Here is a 21,924-nt window from a genome sequence, read left to right as displayed (position 1 = left end):
CAAAAATCTAACTTAACACTCGCCAACATGTATTTATAAGACAAAATGTATCTAAACACTTCTTTAGCTTTTTACTTTGGATCACCTGATAGTGACACATCATCCAGGAGGTTCAGGTTTTTGCAGATATGATTATTGCTAGTGGGAAGTGCTTTGAATAATGAGAATGATCAAAGTGCATCAAAGAAGGCTTCACATCAATATTATAATGTACCGGTATTTTTTATTTTTTTTTGCAGTTTGGGCAACAGCTCCTTCCAGCAGTTGGCGCCCCAGACGACAGGCTATACGGCTAATACCATGAGTAGCTCTGACTATATCCACAGGAAAAGAGATTTTTTTTTTCCTCTTTGTGTTTCAAAATAGTACATTTAGCACAAAATAGATTCCTATTGCCAAATGTCTGCAGTGAGTTGTTTTTCATCTCCACAATATCTGTAGTGAAAAAAACTCACTGCAGACATTGTGAGAGCAAAGGGCTTTGAACATTTTTGTAATAATGCAATGTGACGGCTTCCCCTGAGTTTTAAGCTCCGTAAAAAAACAAAAAACAAAAAGAAAACTTTGCTTTCCTTCAGCTAACTCCACTCACCATTGCACAAATCCAAGCTACTAAAGATGCAAACACAGCCTGACAAACTAAATTAAAATTACACAAAGTCCTCTCCACAGTTGAAGGAAACGTTAAAACAACTTTACTCAGAAGCAAGCTTTGTACATTTACAACGTTTAATGTTCTTGTCTAAAGAACCAGTAAAATGAAAGCTCACCTGTTTTAAGAGGGGAGGACGAGCCTGAAACTTTTTCCTGCCAGCTGTATTTCTTTCCGAATGAGTTGTTGTTTAATGTGTCCTGAAAAAAGAGGAAGGGAAAGGACTGGTGAGAGGAAAAGATGGACACTGAGGTAAACTTGGAGAGAACGTCAAAAAGGAACCATGTTCCAAAGTTCGAGATGCCAGTACATAGTCGACGACTTTTGTGAGAGCATTACACACACACACACACACACACACACACACACACACACACACACACACACACACAATGACTCAAATGAATGAGTGGGGATTTCTTTTGTTCGTGCTTCGTGGTATGCATTTAAAGGGACACAACCTTTTATAAAAGATCCTGGGAGCACACAGTTCATTCACACAGAGCTGTGGTTAACTCAGTTTGAATCAGACGTTACAATCTTACCTCTTCACGAATTATAACAGCATTGTTAAGGTATCATTTCAATAACAATATCATTTTACATCAGTGATGACTAAATAGTTAATGGTAAAGAAAGCATCATAGCTGAGGTGCATTATCTGTACTTTTCTCATCTTGTAACAATAAATGCAGGAAAAAAAAAATCTCAACTAATAAAAACCCCAATCCTGCATGAGGCTTAGGTGTAAACTGTAGTTTATTTAGAAATCTGAAACTCAAACCCATACTGACTAGGTTGAGCCTTCATGACTGTGGTGTTGGAAACTAGCTTTAGCCTATCTATGAGGAGTGGGAAGGGTGGAAATGGAGGAGTTTTTTTTTTTTTTTTTACAGTTTATCTGTCGCATGTTACACTGTCATTATATAGTAACAGTTTCCACAAAAATTTAATAAACACATATTGTTTATAAAAATTACCTACAGCTTTAATTCATGTACACAATATGAGACATTTCCATATTACAAATAACGCATAGTGCTGAAAACTTTAAAAACATATACTCAATAGGAAAAGACTTTGAATATGGTGTGGTAAAATACACATCACCATGAGCTTCAGCCTTACTGCTACAGCAACGGAGCTCAATTAAATAAAATTGCACAGACAGAAGAAGGTGATCAGAATGACTGAAAATGAGCAGTAATGATCTTTGTGACAGAATATATCCTAAGTGGAAAAAAGCAAAGTTTCATAATGGACAACATGAATGCTTTAAAAACTATCACAAAAGATCATACACCAGACTGCTGTTTAAAATCAGCTTTTCATGTCAGACACATTCAAACACTATGTCTGGGTTTAAAAAAATTTAATTTAATTTCCAGTTATAGAAAAACACCAGATAGAAGGAGAAGTGGAAACTCCTGTGACGGCAGTGTGTCCCAAATTAGATGCCGTCCTCCTCTTCTACCCACCCACCACACATGAGTCATCGTTCCTCTACGTTTACCAGGCGGAAACTCAACTGTTGCTGTGGTAACGAGAGAATCAGCAGGTGGGAGACTGCACCCATAGATCTGGGAAGATACAGATTTTACCACTGTGACAAGCTGATCATGGCTGGGGAGAGTGAACCCAAAAGAGACGGTGTTAATGACTAGGATGATGTTGCTGTAATTAAACTGGATTTCACTGATGAATGTTTTCCAAGATGCCTCAGACTGTGACATTATGTCTGATGAACTTCATTGTCCTGGCATCTTCTTTTCGCACCAAATGAGCAGGTTTCTGCTCCCTAAAATTAAAGTCAAGTTTCTTTGGAGTTTCTAAATTTGGCAGGACATAAAAATTAGGATGTGGTAAGGTCAGGAGAATCATTCACTTCTCAGCTTTTTTCTGCAATGTCACCTCATGCCAATTGAACTGGTTTTGTGAGATCTGCTACAATAAACTCCGTAAAGAAGTTTGTAGATCTAGCAAATCCCTTACTAAAACATGCATGTACTTCAACATAAGTAGTGTGTCTTAACTAGATGAGTGATTAGCCTTAGACTCAGATTAACTCTGAGGAATCCTTTCTGACATGGCCGTCTGTTCCTCTGTCTTTTGGCTCACTACCCATGCAGATTTAAAAGGGAGAGTCAGAAAATACCTTCTCTGTCAACAAAAATGTGTTTTTCTCTACTGTAGGCCATCTTATTTACTTTATATTTAAATCTCAGTAGTCTAATAAGCTGTTGAGCTCTGCTTAGCCAAAAAAAACAACAACTCTTGATTGCTACAAAATTATGCACAACTAAACATATACAGTATGGTTCAGTAGTACAAATCTGCTGACCTGGAAACAGTCCTACTGTGTCTTCTGTCTCCTCTTACCCCCATTTTGTTACAGTACAATGTGAGGGAAAAGGTTGCCTGAAGAATATAAGCACTGTATCCTACTTACTCATCTTGTCTGACTTAAGCTGCTCAACATTTCACTGGTTAAGCCTCAAAAGCTGTTAGGAAAAATTAGGATCCACAGGAGGAGCCTAATTAAATAAAGAAAAAGTTGACTTATTGTGCTATGAAAAAGTATGTTTTTGTACATAACAGATATTATGCCAAACTAGCACTAAAGAAGCTCAAAGGAGAAAACAAATGTTTGAATATGGCTAAATACGACCTTAATTGATTCCCAGACAGACCGTAATAATCTGAGCAGCTGTGCTCAATGTGGCAACAAGAAGGACACAGACTCCAGCTGCTGCTGCATCGCATGCAAAATCAATTCTTCGACAGACACTGTAAGTCAGCCATAGCAAAAGAAGAATTGGTCTAACCTCTGAGCAGGATACAAAGCAACACCTGTTAAAAGATCATAGTGGTAGGAACTAATGGTGGCTGTAACAGGCTCACCATCTAAACCATCCCCATTGGTTTACTATGATGAATCAGTGATGTGAAGTCTGTCTTATCTTCATAGTGATGAATTCAGTGACTACTTGAACTATTGGAAAGCTGAAATTGTTGATAAACTGATAAGGCACCTAGACGCAGATGACCTAGAAACAACTATAAGCTCAAAATGAAAGTGTAATTGGTTCATCATAGAAAAACAAAAAGAAAGCCTGGACAACCTTCCAAAATTGACTGTTCAAATCCATATTAGGAATAAAAACAATTAGCTGATTGTTAAAAGGACATTCCAAACATCTTAAAAGGCTCAGATTTTATTCCAAAAATGTTGCTAATTTGTTGCATAAAATTGTTGATTTATTTATTTTGGTCCTCTATAATCCTACCATCCAAGTGAAATGGCTAGGACTCAATGTCCCTCACATGTTGTAAAATAAACTTTTACTAAGCCATCAGAAAGCAAAACAAAGCAAAACCAGGACAATGGAAGTCATACTGACCCACTTTCAACATACACACACAATATCTGGTCGGTTCTCTCAAACAATTCATGCACAACAAATGTCTTAGGCCAAATTAAGTCATAATCACAGTCATACAGAGTGACTTGAAAACAACCAATTACATACAGTCCAGTTTGACTTTAGTTATCAATCAATGCGGTCAAGTTCAACTGACTATTCAGGTTAAAAGGTTTTTCATCTAAGGAAACCCAGCAGATTGCATTCACTTTCACCACTTATTCCTCCTGGACAAGCAAGTAGAGCCACAGGACAAATGCTTGCATTATGTCTTTGATTTTGTAACAATCCTTCATACTGAGCATGAATGGAGCAACAGCTGTAAGGCCACCTTTCCTTTAATAGGAAGATGCGTCCAGAAGAACATGTGAGGAAACATCTGCAATGACCAACTGGGTGACATAACTGGGACAATGGTAACAGCTGCTTTAGTTCTTGTTAATGATGAGAAGAAGTCTCCATAGAGAACTCTTGCTTTGCACAGAAACTAGTAAATGTCAATAGAATGCCATATGGGTAGAGCCCTAAATATCAAATTGTTAATTTGACCCAAATCTTAATGGCATTTGGCCCAGAGCTTAGGGTTCAATTCTGTGAATAATCTTTAACAAGTGAAAAGACCATGTTTTAAACTGTTTGACCATAAACTGGTAGAAAAATCCTCTACTATCTGAGGCAAAGAATCAATTTCGATTCAGTCAAAATATCTACTGACTGACTATTTTATCAACTTCCCCTCACTAGCTCTGGGTTTGATCCGCTTTTTCCTTCAGAACTGTTCTAATTATGCATGGCATAAACTCAATAGGATATCAGAAACATTTCTCATAAATTTTGGTCAATATTGATATGATGCCACCATAGATTGGTTAAATGATGCAAATCTTGTCAAAGGTGCATTGTTTGATTGAAATCTGGTACCAACTGGGACCAGCCAGTGTGCCAATAATTATAGATCCCCATCAGCACTATACCTCTACTATTAGCCTGCATCACTGATGAAGGACAACATGGGTCCATGCTGTCGTGTTGTTTACACACTCTGACACTGACATCTGAATATCTTAGCTGACTCATTGGACCATGCAATGTTTTCACATTCTGTTATTGTCCATATTTGGTGGCCCTGTTCATATTATATCCATATGTTGATTTTCTTAGCCGAAACTGTATATCTTGTCTAGATATATAAGGTTCTCAAGCCTAATCCTAAATGTACATTCTTTCTCAATTAATGTCAGCAAATAAGATAAATGGTTGACAGATAGAACTCAATGTTTTAATTTCCACACAGTCGCACTATGCGCTCTATCTCACACAACCTTTTTTCCCCAAACACTAACATGTGTTTGGGAAACACTAATATGTGTTTGGGGAAAAAGATTCCCCAAACTAAAAAGATTTCCATTTTGCCCTATTTTCTTTGGAAACTACCAATAAAAGTGTAAAATTTGCCCTAACTGAGCACCGTGTATAGAAAATAGCTCTTCTGTTCTCACACAGACTGACTTACTGAACAAAACCACTCACATCACGAGCTCTATTCAAGCACAAACAGAGATGGGCACCAATGGGAAAAAATGTGTCTTGACAATTGAAGCCATTGTTTGGTCTAGAAAAGACATCCTGTCAGGAAACAACTGTAATGAATTCAGTGGAAATGTCAACCGTTTTGTTCATCTTTTCTCAATTTTGAAAACACATTTTTTTTGCTGTTTAATGTAATAAACACACATAAGGCAGTCAAACACATAAATAATCTTGCTTCTGATTTCCATTAGCATTGTGCTCTGTCAGAAAGTGTGCACATGTGTGTGTGTAGATAAGATAATTCAGGCCATACCTGTGAACGAGGCACGATAGGGAAGAGGTTAAGGGTCGTAGGTCTCTTGGGTCGGTATGTATCCATGGTAACAGGTGCTCCAGAGTCCTTGGTGACTGGCACGGTTGCAACGGCGGATGCCTTCAAGGTGTCTTTATCACCGCGGTAACCGTCAGCACCGTCAATGAGTTCCAAATGCAGCATTTCTGCCTGAAACTGGCCAACTGCTCCCAGCTCCACCCTCCCCGACATGCTACTGGTTCCTCGCCTCACACGGCCCTGCAGGGATTGGAGGGAACACAGCGTCAGTCAAAAGAGAGGAAGAGAAAGTGGCACACAGACAGAGAGAGAGAGAGAGAGAGAGCATGTGTGCATGGGATGAGGAGATGGAGCTAACCAATTAGAGGCCGTTCTGTCTTCAGCAACAGTTTCACTGACAACAGTTGACCACCTTAAAAACAGCACATACACAACTAATTTACAGAATCCTCTTATTTAATGATAATGTTTCCCTAGAAAAATAAAGAATGAAACCTCTCTCCCCTATGTCTAATTTTTGTGAGATGTTGTTTCTTTCCTTTTTTCGTAAATCAGTGGTCATATCTGAAATTATGCTCATATTAGGCTATTTTGGTTTTAAGAGGTGCTAATACATCACAACTGATGTGTTTGGCTTAGTTGCATTCATTGGCAAGAGAAGAGGAAAAGTCTCAAACTCATCACAAAGGTGGAATAAATACATGCTAACTTTAAACAATTTATGGATTTATTCCTTTACAATATAATTTAGTTTTCCACCCATTTAAAATCCAAAGATAATTGATGCGCTTGCTTATGTTTCATCACTTTATGACCTAAAGTTATACCCACAAAACTGTCTTATGCTTCAATATTGTATGAAGGTACCAATTTGTCATAAATAATGCTTTAGCATCATCTTTCTACACATTAGATTTTGGCATAATTTGATCTTCAGCTAAGCCACGCTGCAATTTTTTAAAATTCTGTGACATTTACAGTACATGTGCAGTTTCTGCAAAACTCAATAAAGTACAGTTCAAATGGAACATAAATTGCCCCAGTAACATTACTTAATCCCATAATGAATTATGAAGATGACTGCTCTGCGACAATTATGAGTCCCTCACCTCTGCATTGTGAATGCTTGAAGTGACTGCAAAAATAGTAGGACAACCTGACTTACTTTAAGCTTACCAAATCACAACATCCAACTCATATGAGCATTGTGAACAGACAGTAGGTAAAAGGGCAATGAGCCAGTTAAGTCTGCTTTACTTATCATCAATTCCCCAGTAGCTGAACACAACACACAGTAACACCAACTGTTTCTATTGGCTTTGACGTGGACTTCAGAGTCACTGTAAAGCCTATTATAGTCTTGAACTCTCTCTTTCCTGCACATGCAAAGTCTAGTTGCAAAATATTAAGATAAAGAAAAAGACAACACGAAAACTTTGCAAAATATCTGAATGTATTATCTTAACTTCTGTAAATTTTCAAGTGCCCAAGTAAAATAAGTCAGATAAATCTGGATTATTTAACCAAAATGTCATCGGCGTGGTGGTGATGTCGTCAACAAAAAATATTTTTTTTTGTTTCTCAATACTGTTGGTATTCACTCAAGCATAGTAAAATAAGTTACTGACATAAAAGAAGTCAAAATCATAATCTTTATGGTTCAGTGTAAATATTACAAGTGAAATAATTTATATTTTCTATTTGAACTTCAGCAGATTGGTTGTCAACATGCATCTTTACAACTGCAGGCTGTGACTAAAACCCAGCTGGTGAATGGGATGGAGGTTAATCCTCTTCCATTGGCTAAATGTTGCCTTCAAGCACATTTGCATGCAGTGAGGCGCTCATCCCAGATTTCCAAAGGTCTTTCACTTTTTGTCTTTCACCAAGGAAGAAAAAAGGCCTTTTTGTATGAGAAGAGGAAGTGGTAATGGTATGTGAAAAATCTGTAAACGTTTGATCTGGTGTTGCAGCCAGAAAAATATTATTTATACACCTCTACTGGTAAAGTCTATACTAGAGATATTAAAATGAAGTGTTAGTATTTAGTATTAACAGTCACATTTAAAATGTATATGCTGTGAAGTCATGCCATAAGTGGGTTAAAAATAATGACAAAAGCAAAGTTAGTATTTTTTTCCATCATAAATTACAACCAAGGGTTAGAATTAGTTTAAAACAGAACTTCCATAAATGTATCATAAAAAGTTAAATAAAAAATACCTGAACATAGGATGCATATGTTCTGCTATATATGACATGTCTTGCAGAACCCTCAATTCAAATATAATTGGCTGTGAAACGTTATTAATTAACTTTCAAAATATTAATTCCCAATCTTATGTGGTAAAAGAATAACTTTCTTTTTTCATTTATCTAACTTACATTTTACAATATTATCAATTCATCTGTACAGTGATCTCTAAATCCACTCATCTACTTTTCAATCTACATTGGTCATCTACCCACACATCTGCACATTTATCATATCTTTCAAAGATCATTTTGTATGTAGATCTGTCAATCTGCCAGTCCATCTATCCAGCACTATATACATACATTAAATCAGCCAACATTCATTTATTTTTTAATCAAGCATCATCTATCAATGATCAATCCAACAACATGTCCATTTATCTATATGTGTACCCATCACAGTTCAATCATTGGCTTGTGGTTTCCATCCATCCATCCATCCATCCATCCATCCATCCATCCATCCATCCATCCATCCATCCATCCATCCATCCATCCACAGATTCACTCATCCTTTCCTCCTCTTCTATTTTCAGTTCAGCCACCAGACGACTGTTTCTGATGTAAGCTACTTTTAAACAAGAGTTTTTCTTCACTCCCCATCCCTTTTCATCTGCTAAAAATTTTCTTTTCTTTTTTTGGTTTTTGCTTTAATGGCAACAAATTGTGGCTGGCCCCTTTAATTGACTCCTGTCCCCCTGTTGCTTAGAGACAAGCCACCCTGGTGATGAAGGCAACATTCCTGCCAGGGATATGATTGAATTTATTAATCAAAGTAGAGTGAGCAGGAAAAAAACAAGACAACTCATACTATGCAAATCAATAAAAACACTAAAAGAAAAAAAAAGACCCTGAAGGAGTAGTTAGACTTAATGTATGAAAGTATGTTTGTCAAGGATAATTAAGAATCAATATCTTTTAAAGTTTTGGTTTTGTCTCTTTTTAAGATAAAAATTTACTACAAAACACAAAATGGCAGCATTTTAATTGTTTTTGATACAAGTTTAAAATACATTACATGTGAAAAAATAGCTTCCGTTACCTGAGATCATGGAGTAAACAGACTAACCACAATTGTTCTCAGGTCATAAAAATGTTCTGTTTATTTCAACTCATTTTATTACTAATATTATCAGCTTGTCATAGCTGATAGTATTAGTAAAGACAATTTCTATATCAATTTGGAAACACTTAAAAGCAGCAACTCTTAAAGTCCATTTGTTGCCTCCTAATATTCATAATAAAAATCTGACCAATTGTTTGCTTAACATATCCAAAGCTGTGTATTTAAAAATAAGGTGAACAAAGCTGTCCTACAAATTAAGGAAAAGACTAGGATGATAGTCAGTAATAAGTCATTATATATTCAGAGATAAAAAAACCACCACCAAAAAAACGAGTCAATCTGCATGATCGTGTCCCTAAACGGCTGTGAAAATGGTGTAAACAGGAGCCAAGAGAGAAAAGGACTTCTCTTGTGTCCACTTGACTCGATGAGGCAGCTTCCTCTCCAGTTACCATGTGTAGAGGAGATGACGAGAGCAGTATCCATGGGGGTGTTGAGTGTGTGTGTGTGTCTGTGCACGCACACGCGCCAACACTCGATGTATTTTCAGCTTCGTCACGTGGAGTGGGTAAGAAAAATACTGTTGCTATGGAAACAAGTCTGCTTATGTGCTCATAAGCACCGTCATAGTAGTGCTTACAAGACTCTGATCTCTAAAACAATGATTTTAAAACAACTGTGACGATGGTGTTTACCATGAGAAAAAAACAATAAAAATTGCTTCGTTTTAGGTCACATGTTGAGATGAAGATTTGTCTGAAAAATGCATTAATCAATGTTTTTTTTATGTACATTTAAGAAGCTTTGCAATTTCCTCTGTCTTTCACAACTCTTTTGCTCCACATATTTGCTTTGCATTTGCACTTTATTCATGATGCAGATTCTAATAAATATATGCAGGAGTAATTTTAATCCCATCCATCATGTGTACGATTATTAGCCAAATATTTAAACAGAGAATACTCTTTACCATTTGTGACATCCCTGATTTGGTTTTTGTTAACGTCAGCATATGAGATCCTTTTTAGCCCTTTTTTCTTCTCGCATACCAAACTGACCAAAATGTAAATAATACATACATGCATACATAATTTCTTATTTAATTGCAAGTAAACTGCTGCAAAACCTTGTTTGGCAAGAAAAGGGACTTTGACAGGAGATCTACCATTGAATCTATTTTTAAAATTAGAAACTCACACTCGGGTGTGAAAATAGTGTCTGCAAACAACTGATGCATCTACCCCTGGGTGTTTTTGTGTGCTTCTACAGACATTTTAATGTAATTGCTCAGTCAAGTGACCCCACCCAAAAATGTCATTCTCGCCAACCTTTCACATACGACGAATGGCTGCACATCAGATCAATTAATCCTTACACATGAGCATGGAAGCACTCTTCTCTCCCAGCCCCATCTTGAGTGGATGTAATGATGATACATGTTGTCATCCCACGTCTCTAAGGAGCGCTAAATCTCTTTATGCTTTGTCTGAGCTTGATCTGGTCCACATTAACCCTTAAATACTAAAGCCATGTGCACTGGAAATTCAATATGTCTTTTGATGAGCCCCGGCCTGTCTTTTCTTTGCCAGGATAAGCCATGCATTCGGACACCTTTCACTGTTACAAAGAGGCTGACTACAAAATCTTCTAAAAAGAACTGTTACTTGTACATGAATTGTTCTTCTCTTAAAACTCAAACTAAATTTTTGAAGGTGAACTGGAAGCACAATAACAAGAAGCACAGACAAACTCTATAAGCAGAAAGCTGGACACAATTAAGCAGAGAAACATTTCTGACCAAGGAATTAACCAAGCTAACAGTTCCAGCTAAACTAAATAATGTGAACAGTAAACAGCACTGAATCTTCAATTACAAACTTTTTAATATATACATCAGTCAAGTGACCTTTATAGCAGTAATACCAGATTAAATGTCAGAAATGAAATCATATTTCAATATGAAAAAAGCACATTTCACTGCAACTAAGACGAGAATTCACAATCTTTATTCCCTCCAGTTTTTGCAAGTGGTTCAGACTTCTCCTATTTTTTCTTCTTTTTTTCCCTTTTTCTCAAGTATATTCACAAACCAGTTTGCCCTAAATCCATACAAATGAAATACAATAATTGGGTCCAACAGATGGGAGCAATTTAAACATCATTGTGCATCAAGTTGAAGTTATTCTCTTTTTGGTTTCGAGTACACCAGATATAGAAGTTATCAAAAAGATTCATTTTTGCAAATATTTTGCATTTGCAATTTATTTTTTCTTTCCAGTACCAGATTGCAGTAAATCAGTGAAAACACAAACATCAATTCCAGCACAATCCAGCAATTTGCCTCTATTGTCTCCTCTAATTGAGGAGACAACACAATTTTAGTTGTCTCCTCTTCAGTCCCAAACAGAGCAAAAAGTCAAAAAAAAAATTGAGAAAATTATTTTAATTTAGAACTATTTAAGAAAATTCTAGGGCCTTTTTCCAAAAAAACATCTTACTGGAGGAATCATGTCACATAAACAGCTGTTTAAAATGCCAATATTATTAGTTTGAGAGAAAAAACAACTTAGTATAAGAATATGCTGTAAATTAAAGTACTTTCGATTTGTCCCAGTTTTGACCCATTACATTTCTGGCTTCACAAAAGTTAAAGGACGCTACAGAACATAGAATTCAAAGTATCGGGACATATTGTATGTATTTCACATATTCCTCTGTGTGTGCACCCCTGACCTTTTCTAAGAACCACACATATTTACAGAACATCTGATTCACCTCGCCCTGCTGACACAGGAACTGTTGTCTGAAGTGATGCTCCTTCCATTTTCCTGTTAATGATTGATGAGGCAAAATGCATTCTGAATCCCCCTTCTGATGTTGACCTTACTGATGTGGTCACCACTACTTAAATTTTTCAAGAACAGCCTCACAAGCTGATGACTGCAGCTGAATGTTTAGGGTTTTTTTTTTAAAAATCATGTTTATATTTTTTATCATCACTTTTTTTCTGATAAAATTAAAAATTGTGAATAAATAATTATCAATAATTGACTTGTGCTGTCACTTTGTGGGATTCATATCCAACTAAGAAAGGTAAAAACGGGAATGGCTGCATTAGGTTGACCCAATCCAAACTGTGTTGATTAACTTTAAAGCCATAATACTTGGGTTTAAAAACACTTTAATTAGGTAGTACGTAAAATTATTTTTGACAAACATGGAGGCAGTAAAGAGATTTAAGAACTGATGTGATATGATATTATATATATACACACACATACACACACACACACACACACACACACACACACACACACACAATACATAGGCATTGTGATTGACGAAGAGAAGGCTTCCTTTTCCTCCCACCCAAGCAGTTTGATCCACGTCGTGATCCAAACTCTAGTACAACTGATGTATAAACCAGAGACCAAACACAGCTGACTCTTTTCAAATGCTAAACAACAATCCTTATATTGAAATGATGCACGGTCGGCAAAAGCCAGACAGAAACAGCCTTGTACCCTGGAAGTGCAGTCACTCAGGGACACGGAAGCTTTGTTGTTGCGACTGGCATGACACCTGATTGGTGTTTGCCATTCAGAAACCCATTGTGAAATTTTACCTTCACAAGGCCCCTGAGAGAGGATGAGTCTCTCAGGGGCTCATCCTCTCTATTTGTATCCTCTCTGTTCACATACAAATACACCTCCGCTGAGAGAGCTCACATTTGGTAATCTGATCTATAATTAGCTCCCAGGGTAAGATGGGGAAAAACTGAAAAAAATAACAACCTTCTAAACCTAAAATATATTCACAGCTCTCTGGAGGATTTCCTATCAGTGCTACGCAGTGCTAAGTGATCAAAGATAGATGTTACTGAAAAGCCCCTCAACCACTCAGTTGCCAAGGATACTGCAGCAGAGCTGAATGGAGGTGGTGATGGTGGTTCACTGGGAACAGAGCAGATCTGACAGAATAATAAATCTACTTCTGGCTATTTTCTTCCTCCATCTTACTCATTATGGTTCAGCACATCTATCCTATTGAGCTGAATTTTACACTTGCTCCAGTTTTTTTCATGATTCACTCAAGTAAATTTGAGATCAATATAACAAAAATGTGACTGTATGTATAGTTGAACAAAATAGCAATTTTACTGTGGATTTAAAATTAATTAATTTTTTTTTATCACCACATTTAGACATGAATTTATGAAACCTTTATTTGTTAAGTTAGACATGATAATGTCAAAGCATTATCTACAATACTATACAATAAAATGTTGACAATATTAAATGTTTCACATTTTCCTCCACCTTCTTTTCCATCATTACAGCATCCTCACTCTTCTCCCTGAACTTTAATATCTTTGTCAGGGGGATCTATCAGCATAAACAGCAGTAAAAGTCCATCCTAAAAGCCACATATATTTTTGGGAAGCAGAGCTCTAAAGCAACACTTGAAATATTATATCCTACAAAATGTTGTATCCACGTAGTCTTTTACAATTGCAATATTGCACACATTTGCAAGAGAAATTGTTATTCAATATTTCTTATTTTTTATGGGGCTACTACATACTTAGAAAAGCATAAAAAAGCACAATACAGACAAGCCAAACATAGATTGAACTATTATGCTTTTTGTGATTTATAAACCTCTTTTGAGGACAAAAAACATAGATTTTTTTTTATTAGTTAAAAAAACATTTACTGTATGCCTCTGCTCTTATGTCTTCGCAGTGAAATCAATATTTTTAGCATTTAGAGATCTGTGGTAGGTTCAGGGTGACATAACAAATACATTTATTGTAAACGTATTTATTATGGATACTGTCACGCTTAATATTTGTGACCTAAAAACAAAACCGAAAACAACACACTTAAGTCAATATATAAATCTTTTCTTGAGTTTAATTATTAACTGGAGCCATAAATGCATTTTAAGGAGCAGCTAAGCTAAACAATTTGTAAGGTGTAGCAGAAATGAAATCAATAGCTAGTAGGTAAGTGAAATCAATAACTGAAGGAGATCATGATTAATTTTACAGAGGTTAGTTAAGCAAACCTCTGCATTAAATGATAAAGTATTGTAACATAAAAACCTAAAGCAAATTCATTGCATATTTCATGAAATTTCATGACTCATGGAATCTTACTTTAATATCAGGGCCGTTGCAGTTGAGGCTCATCCCACGCTCGTCAGTGATCTCTGTAATCTCCGAGAGGTCATCATCCTCAAACTCGTCCAGACTGATGTCATGAGTCAGCCTTGTTGTAGGAGAAGATTAACATGAGAAGGGGAAGAGAAACAGATAAGGGGAAGTTAATCTCTCAGCACTCAGAATTCTTACAATATTCCACATCATTGTGAATTACTTCTTTATATGATATTGTACTTTTATGACTTAGTTTTGATCAAGTTTTAGACCGTCCTCATACTTAATGGTACACAGAAGAATTCATTGTCCACTCAAGGTCTTGTTGCTGCGAAATAAGTTATTACTACCAAACCTGACAGCTGGTTTGGTGTGTGTGTGTGTGTGGGTGTGTGTGTGTGTGTGTGTGTGTGTGTGTGTGTGTGTGTGTGTGTGTGTATACTGTGTCTGATGCTCATCAAACTTAGCATTGGTCTGATCTGTCCTAAGGACATATCTCCAGAAGTCTTGTGGTTTAATCAGGTATAGGGTTCCAAACTCAGGTTGTGCAGACATATTTTTATAAACAGGTTTTCTCATGGAATACCTTAGAAACAAGGACACAGATACCAGCACGAACAAAAAACAACTATACTTGGATGTAATTTTGTTCTGTGTTCACTGTAAGTAAAAGTCAAAGTTAAAGAAAAAAAAATCATGAAAATAAGAGGCAGCACCAACTGTATCTCAAGCCATAATGCACTAATCAGAAATCCCAAGCACCACCTTAATGTAATGCTTGCAGTGCTTTTAAACGCATTCACTTATGTATGGTAAATGTATGACTTCATTTAGTTTCTGTATTAATAATCCTACTTGAGTAACTTTAAAAATATCCTTCATTTGGTCCTGGACAACAGGAAAATATGAACATTAATCTTTTGATTTATCATTTTTGTTATGTTACAGGTCCACTTTCACAGCAATTATAGACATAACTGTGACTTATTTATAGTAAAAAATACAAATGCAATAATAGCTTACTCACTAAAATATCTAAATGAACTTTAGGTCAAAAATAGTCACCAGAATCCAGAGAAGATATGAAGATGATGTTACACTATTTCTCATTTTGCCATGCATGTTGTTGAAAAACATTTCACTACACATTTTTGGAGGACCTTTAGTTGTGTGCTTTGTATGTCTTTGAAGCACCTATGCTGCTTCTGATGTGCCCCGCTTTATACAGTATGTGCATTGGGATGAAAACTTTAATACCTGTGTCAATTCTGCACCATTGATGCATTTGTAGATATGTCCCATCTGCATTGCCACGTTTGTGCTTAAAATTTTTTCAACATGCCTAAAAAAAGTGATAAAACAAGTCTACCTTGGATGGTGATCAAACTATGTATGCCAAGAAATGAATAGGATGGAGTGTCTTTAATAGGGCAGTGTGACCCTGATTCCACTGTGAACTGTGGCCAAGGTAAGACAAAATACAGAGCAAAATTCATTATCATACGCTTTGGTAAAGAGCATTCGATTATATTTATATGCCAGCTTTAGACTTACGTTTAAAAAGAAAATCATTCCGAAAAATATGTTTCTAGATAGAAATGCAAAGTAGATAATATTGTGACAGAAGTATACGTATGCTCTGGTAGAAAACATAATATTGTAGGGAACCACTGTTTCCTCGCCTTCACATCCTCAAATTAGGAGCATAAAGCGTGAAAAAATAAATAAATAAATAAATAAATAAAACACAGAACACCTTTTTGCTTTTGGAGCAGCATGCCTAAATATGCCTACACCCTTGATGGACTGTCTTTTTGTCTCCGACAAGATTCAATTAACTTCAAGTAAACAATGCTTCAATTTTCTTCATCCTCAATCATGTCCGCCTGTTATCTCTCTACCCTGCAGGCAGTTCAGAGGCTGAGTAGTAAAACGGTTTTTGGAACTAATAACAGAGAGTAAGCTAAAGTTAACCTGGATGACAATAATCACTCTGGTAAGCCACAGTGCTAATGTATCATTACTGTCATTCCTGGTTGCATTGTATGCATATGTGGGCACAGCTGCAACCATCTTTAGCAATTATAATTTAGGCGATGAAAGCTGAAGGCTTAACTTAAAAGGGTTGAAAAATTTAAATCATTGTCATTTTTTGTATTCTTATTTACTGTACATTTTATCTCAACAAACTAATAAAAACTCTAAAAGCACTAGAGTAAAATAATATCTGAGTAAATGTTTCCAAAAAGGCCTAGAAGTTCAATCTCATGCTATCACAAATTTGCACAATATTTTTGCTTTTATTTTTATTATTAGCATTTTCAGGTTGAGTTATTGAAAGGACATTGTATCCTCATTAAACTAGTGGTGAAAAAAATCAATCATATTTCACATAGTTTAAATTCATACTTCCCACTGAGCGTATCACCTATAGGGGACAATGTTGATTTCGATCAATGGTACATTTTGATCTTGAAGGGCTTTGATAACTCAGTTTTTTGCCATGTGATGGGAAACATTATTTATGCTTATATTCGGGTTATGTCATTGAGTGTTGAAATCAAGGGTGGTTCAGAATTGTTTTGTTCACTTCAGGCTTTAAGATGACATTATTTTGAATATTTTAATGTAATCGGTTGTAATTTACCCCCATTTTTCAAAACTGACTTTTTCTTTCCATCATCAGTGTTATTTCCACCACTCTTCAGAACGTTCTGAACTCACTACAATCTATATAAAATGTTGGCATCAAAGGCATTGAGAGTTAACCCAATAATGATGCGCAGAGCCTTAACTCTACCACATTTCTTTAAAGTTCTGATAATTGCACATTGGTGTTGGTTGCGTTACTGAACAACAGTGGCCACAGTCCATACACAGTGTTATGAGGGAGAAGTGAGAAGGAAGTGCAATGATAAAAAATCCCAATAAGCTTAATGCATGACATGTTACTGTCACCATGTTTACTGATAACTGTCTTCACAAGGACAGAAGGAGAGATGACCAGAGAGGTCAACAGGAGGTTAAGGTAATGATTGGACCATGAAATATAAAGAACAAATAAAGGCAGCGGACAGTGAAACAGAGAAGGGAGAAGAAAATTAGGCGGTGGGAGATAAAGCGCCTTGACAGGACAGAGTGACCCTGATGCCACAGTGAATTGTTGGTAAGGTGGATGCAGCCACTGGAGCGAAGCAAGACAGTGGAAGACATAGCAAATTACATTGTCACAATGAAACACAGAGACATCACATAGGCTAGAAGGCAATGAGAATGGTAAATGGCAGTGTGAAAACTTACATGGCAAATATTGTAAATTTAGATCAAGCTGATGTGAAAACCAGTGTAAACACAGTTGTCCTTTACATACTGTATCTCAGGGACTCAATTTAAGGGTTTGCCATATGTACATCATTCTCAATAATGGAAGGGGGTATCAATTAGGGGTTGCACCAATTAGTCGACTAGTCGATTATTTTCTCTGCAATGACTTTTTTCTGGGCCAGTCGACTAGTCGCACTTATTGAAGCTTTTAACCTGGCAGCTTTACGCTCTTATAAAGATATGGTTTGACTACATCTGGAAACTAAGTCCAAATTTCATCCTGAGGATCTGATAGAGGCGATCTCTGCTGCCGTCTGCATGTCGGTTCAGAGAGCCGCTGCCCGATGCGCAGCAGAGCGTCCTGCTGCGCATCGGGCGGAGGAGCAGCAGGAGGCTTCGTTGAATTCAACTGTAACCAAACGAGATCCGTTCATAACAAGTTTGGTTTGTGATGTTCCAAAAGCACCATTGTGGTCAGTGTATCTATCCAGAGAGCATCAGTATCAGCCGGTGTTTGGAAAAAAAAAAAAAAAGTCAGACCCGACTTTGTGCAACAAACTTTTCTCCCTGCTCACGAAGAATGATCTGTTTATTGCTCTTTTAATTCTGCATACTAGACTTAGTAAAAGCGGGAGAAGGGTTAGGGATAGCGCTTACGTCACTATGACGTCACCGCGACTAGTCGACATCGACTCGACTATGATGATGTAGTCGACCTTAAAAAAATATGTAGTCGTTCAACCCCTAGTATCAATACAGTGCATGGACTGAAACATAACTTACAACAAATTTTTATAATTGTTATAAATATTTCCGGCAATGACACGTGAGCCAAAAAAAATCATACAAGCTGGAAAAACAACAAACAAAATTACTAGAAAACATTATTTGATGAGAGTGAGGAGAGATTAACTTAAGAGCTCATTTTATCTCCAGAATATTATAAAGTATGCCTTATTTTGTGCATAATAAATGTATAAAACCAATGTTTTTTTTAGTCAGACTGAATTACTTGCCTTGGCAAAACATGAGCAAAAATCTACAGGATACTAAAATCCACAAATATGTTTTATTAGTTAGACAATGGACATTGGTTCTAACCAATCAATGTTCTATTAGTTAGTCAATATAGAACTAGTTAGTTCAATTGAATAAAATTAGTCAATATAACTAGTTCTAGTTACTAGTTCTAACCAAAAGTTAATTCTAACAATTCTAACTAACTGTTGGTTGCATTCCAACTGTTGTAAGCATTTAACTGAACCTCTTCCTAACCAACAGTTAGAATTAGTTTCCTAAAATGAGCAAAAATCTACAGAATAGTAAAATCCACAAATTTTAATAAGTGTCCGGATCAATTTACACACAGAAAGTCCCCACTCAACGTGTTAGCATTCAAAGCATTTAAATTAACCTTCTTTCAGTGCTATAGTGTGACTGCCATCCAGAAGAGGGCGCCGCTAGTCATTCTTAGGTGGAGCCAGCTGATAGCTGCAAGAGAAATAATCATGGCGACAACATAACCAAACAAGAAAGTGAAATGGACCAAACTGAGTCCAGTGTGGGATGCCAAATTCACTAAATGTGATTCGGTTTTGAAATATAAACGCTCCAAGAGCTCTGTATGTTATTGCCTTAGTAATGCTCATTCAGTTGTGCTGCATAGCAGAGCAGCAATAACTTCTCAAAAATGATTGATGCACTACGATGTGATGACAGAAAAGTGGATAGCATTACGCAGGAAAAATTGTAACAGGATTGAAAAAGATATGATACCAATAAGCAAGTTTGATGATAATGAAAACCAATAAATTGTCTCTAATAGAAACACTTACATTTCAGTTAAAATGTTCCTTTTCCTTATGCATAACATTTCAATAATAGATCAGATGGACAATTTATTCAAATGCATTAACCTTAAAGCTTAATAGATTAAAGTCATATTTGTTGTTCACTGTAACTCTCTCAGTGGATTGTTTTACATTGCCATGTCTAATATTGTAATGGTTAAAAGAAAATGTTAGTTATTCTACTAGGATAACTACTTTTCATATTTCATAGTTCAATTACACTTTTTTCTGTTTTCCTTAATATGAAGTATTCATGGATTGAATTAAGAAAGATATTAATATGTCAAATAAAACATTGGATTTCACTGCTTGGACAGTTTCTGGCTGAAGAAAAGGTCATTTTCACTTTCTCCATGGAGAAATCATGTAGTGCAGATGGACACAGAGCTGCAGGATTGATGTTTCAGTTGGTACCACTACGGATTTGGGCTAAACTGCTGCATTATTCTGACAGTGGGAGGTGACAGGGTAGCCAACTGGCATTTGTGTGTCTTCATGGCATGCCTCCTGGCGTGCATTGATGAAGGACAGCATGACCTCACGCTCAGGAAATGATGGCCCCAACCAGCTTATTAGCTATGTGAGTCTACTGTTTAGCCTGCTAGAATGAACAGAGTTATTTTTATCCATACCTTGAAACATATAGTTTTTATTTGCAAATACTAAGAAACTTAATAAGCATTTAAGTTTTCACATGTTTATGTGCCTGGAACATTTATATCTCTGCATGCTACTATAAAGTTCCAATAAATCTATTGGGGGAAAATAACATATTGATCTTAAAAAAGTGACTCAGAAAACATAAACACAACTACAGACAACAAAGATCAATAAAGTTTGCTTCACCTAAATTATAGCAAACATGTCTGAATATGTAACAAACCTTCTCCTTTTAGCCAATACTCTGTTATCAACATATCCTGGCCAATAGTTCCATATCTTGGCAGATTCAAGCATACCCTTTAAGTCGCTCTCATTATATGTTCCTGTAAATTCACAGATCACAGGATTTTTTTCCCCCAACCAAAAGATCACAAGACTCAGTGCAGTCCGTTATTCATCAGCTTCGCCCTCCTGCAAGGACGAGACGGTGGGTATGAGCCGAACCAGGACTGTCCTGACAGATTGACTACATCAGGTTACAAAAAGGAAACACTCCATCATCCTGTGTATGAAAACAAACTGTGAAAACAGACAGACTCTTCCACAGAGTGCTACTTCTGCACCAGCACTGTTGCCATAACGTATATGCACAGCATAAGACTTCTCAGGTTCTATTTTTGGTCAAATTGCCCTCTCCCTCTACACGTTCTGCATTTCTCCTTAAAATAAATGTGCAATCTTGTGCATCCGGTCTCCTTCAAGGGCTTGCCTGCCTGAGTTTTTCCGACTGCAAGGAGATGGCATAAAATAATAAAAATAAATACAAACGGTTACACACTCACAAGGTCACACTCATCCGAGCGGCTGCTCACAAAAACAATACCCTACCATTTTTCCCACTGGTCCTCCATCCAACCCTCTCCTCCTTCCCCTCCCGAGTCCATTCTGTACGTGAGGAGGGCATCCACAGGCAAGACAAGAGAAGGATGAGAAGGAGCAAGAGGGTTAGAAAGTGAAGCAGGGAGGGAGAGAAGGAGGAGCAAACAGGAAAAGAGCCGGAGGAAAAAGGAGGAGGGGTGCAGCTTGTCCTGGTCGGTGAGCTAGGAGTCCGATTCAAAGCTCCGCTTGCTACCGTTCGCTCGGAGGGAAGAGATAGATGGGGTAATTGTTTGAAGCCGTGGCACTGAAGCTGCCAAAGAGGAGTAGTGTTATATAACCCGCACGGTGCTGTGTGCATCAGATTTACTACGCCACTGCAGAAAACTGCTGGTGTTAGCAGATCATTCAACAGCACGGGAAGCCCCAACAGGAGAAACATCAGCACAACAGGACACTCCCCTGTCTCTGTTTCTCTCATCTGAACAGTGTCAAGCTAAATTATTCATGAGGAACATCAGTCATCAAAGTCGGCATTTCTTTGTTTTGTCTAGCTCTCCATGTATCTTCTTAACAAAATATGCTTTATTACATTTATCTGTTTGTTGTGAGATTATGTTTGGGTTTGGCAATATAAAACACATAAAACATAGCTGTTTTTTTAATGCAGATTTTATGACAGTGTGACTAAGTTATGCTTTATTGCATCATTTTTCAGATAAACACCAAATGTTTTATCGTTTAAAGCACCTAAGTGTGTTTCCTCCAATATATTTGTTATGGCAGCCTTAACTGAGTAATTTATTTGTATTTGTTAGTATGTTACTTGAGAAATATTCACTGTTTTAGTATA

General features: G+C 36.7%; 1 protein-coding gene across 1 annotated transcript in view; it reads right to left on the bottom strand.

Moving 5' to 3' along the window:
* mapk8ip1b (mitogen-activated protein kinase 8 interacting protein 1b) overlaps positions 1 to 21,486 on the bottom strand; it is a 31,214-nt gene extending 9,728 nt beyond the window's left edge. The window contains exons 1-4 of the mRNA XM_016675892.1: positions 21,084 to 21,486; positions 14,419 to 14,530; positions 5,918 to 6,175; positions 771 to 852 (exon numbers count right to left, since the gene is read on the bottom strand). Coding sequence (XP_016531378.1) covers positions 771 to 852; positions 5,918 to 6,175; positions 14,419 to 14,530; positions 21,084 to 21,139 — 508 coding nt within the window. The 5' untranslated portion in view covers positions 21,140 to 21,486. The remainder of the gene's footprint in view (positions 1 to 770; positions 853 to 5,917; positions 6,176 to 14,418; positions 14,531 to 21,083) is intronic.
* Between the last annotated feature and the right edge of the window lie 438 nt (positions 21,487 to 21,924).

This window comes from Poecilia formosa, unplaced genomic scaffold (genome assembly GCF_000485575.1).
Source record: "Poecilia formosa unplaced genomic scaffold, Poecilia_formosa-5.1.2 Scaffold122, whole genome shotgun sequence".
Classification (NCBI taxonomy): domain Eukaryota; kingdom Metazoa; phylum Chordata; class Actinopteri; order Cyprinodontiformes; family Poeciliidae; genus Poecilia; species Poecilia formosa.
This window is presented reverse-complemented; position numbering and strand designations above follow the sequence as displayed.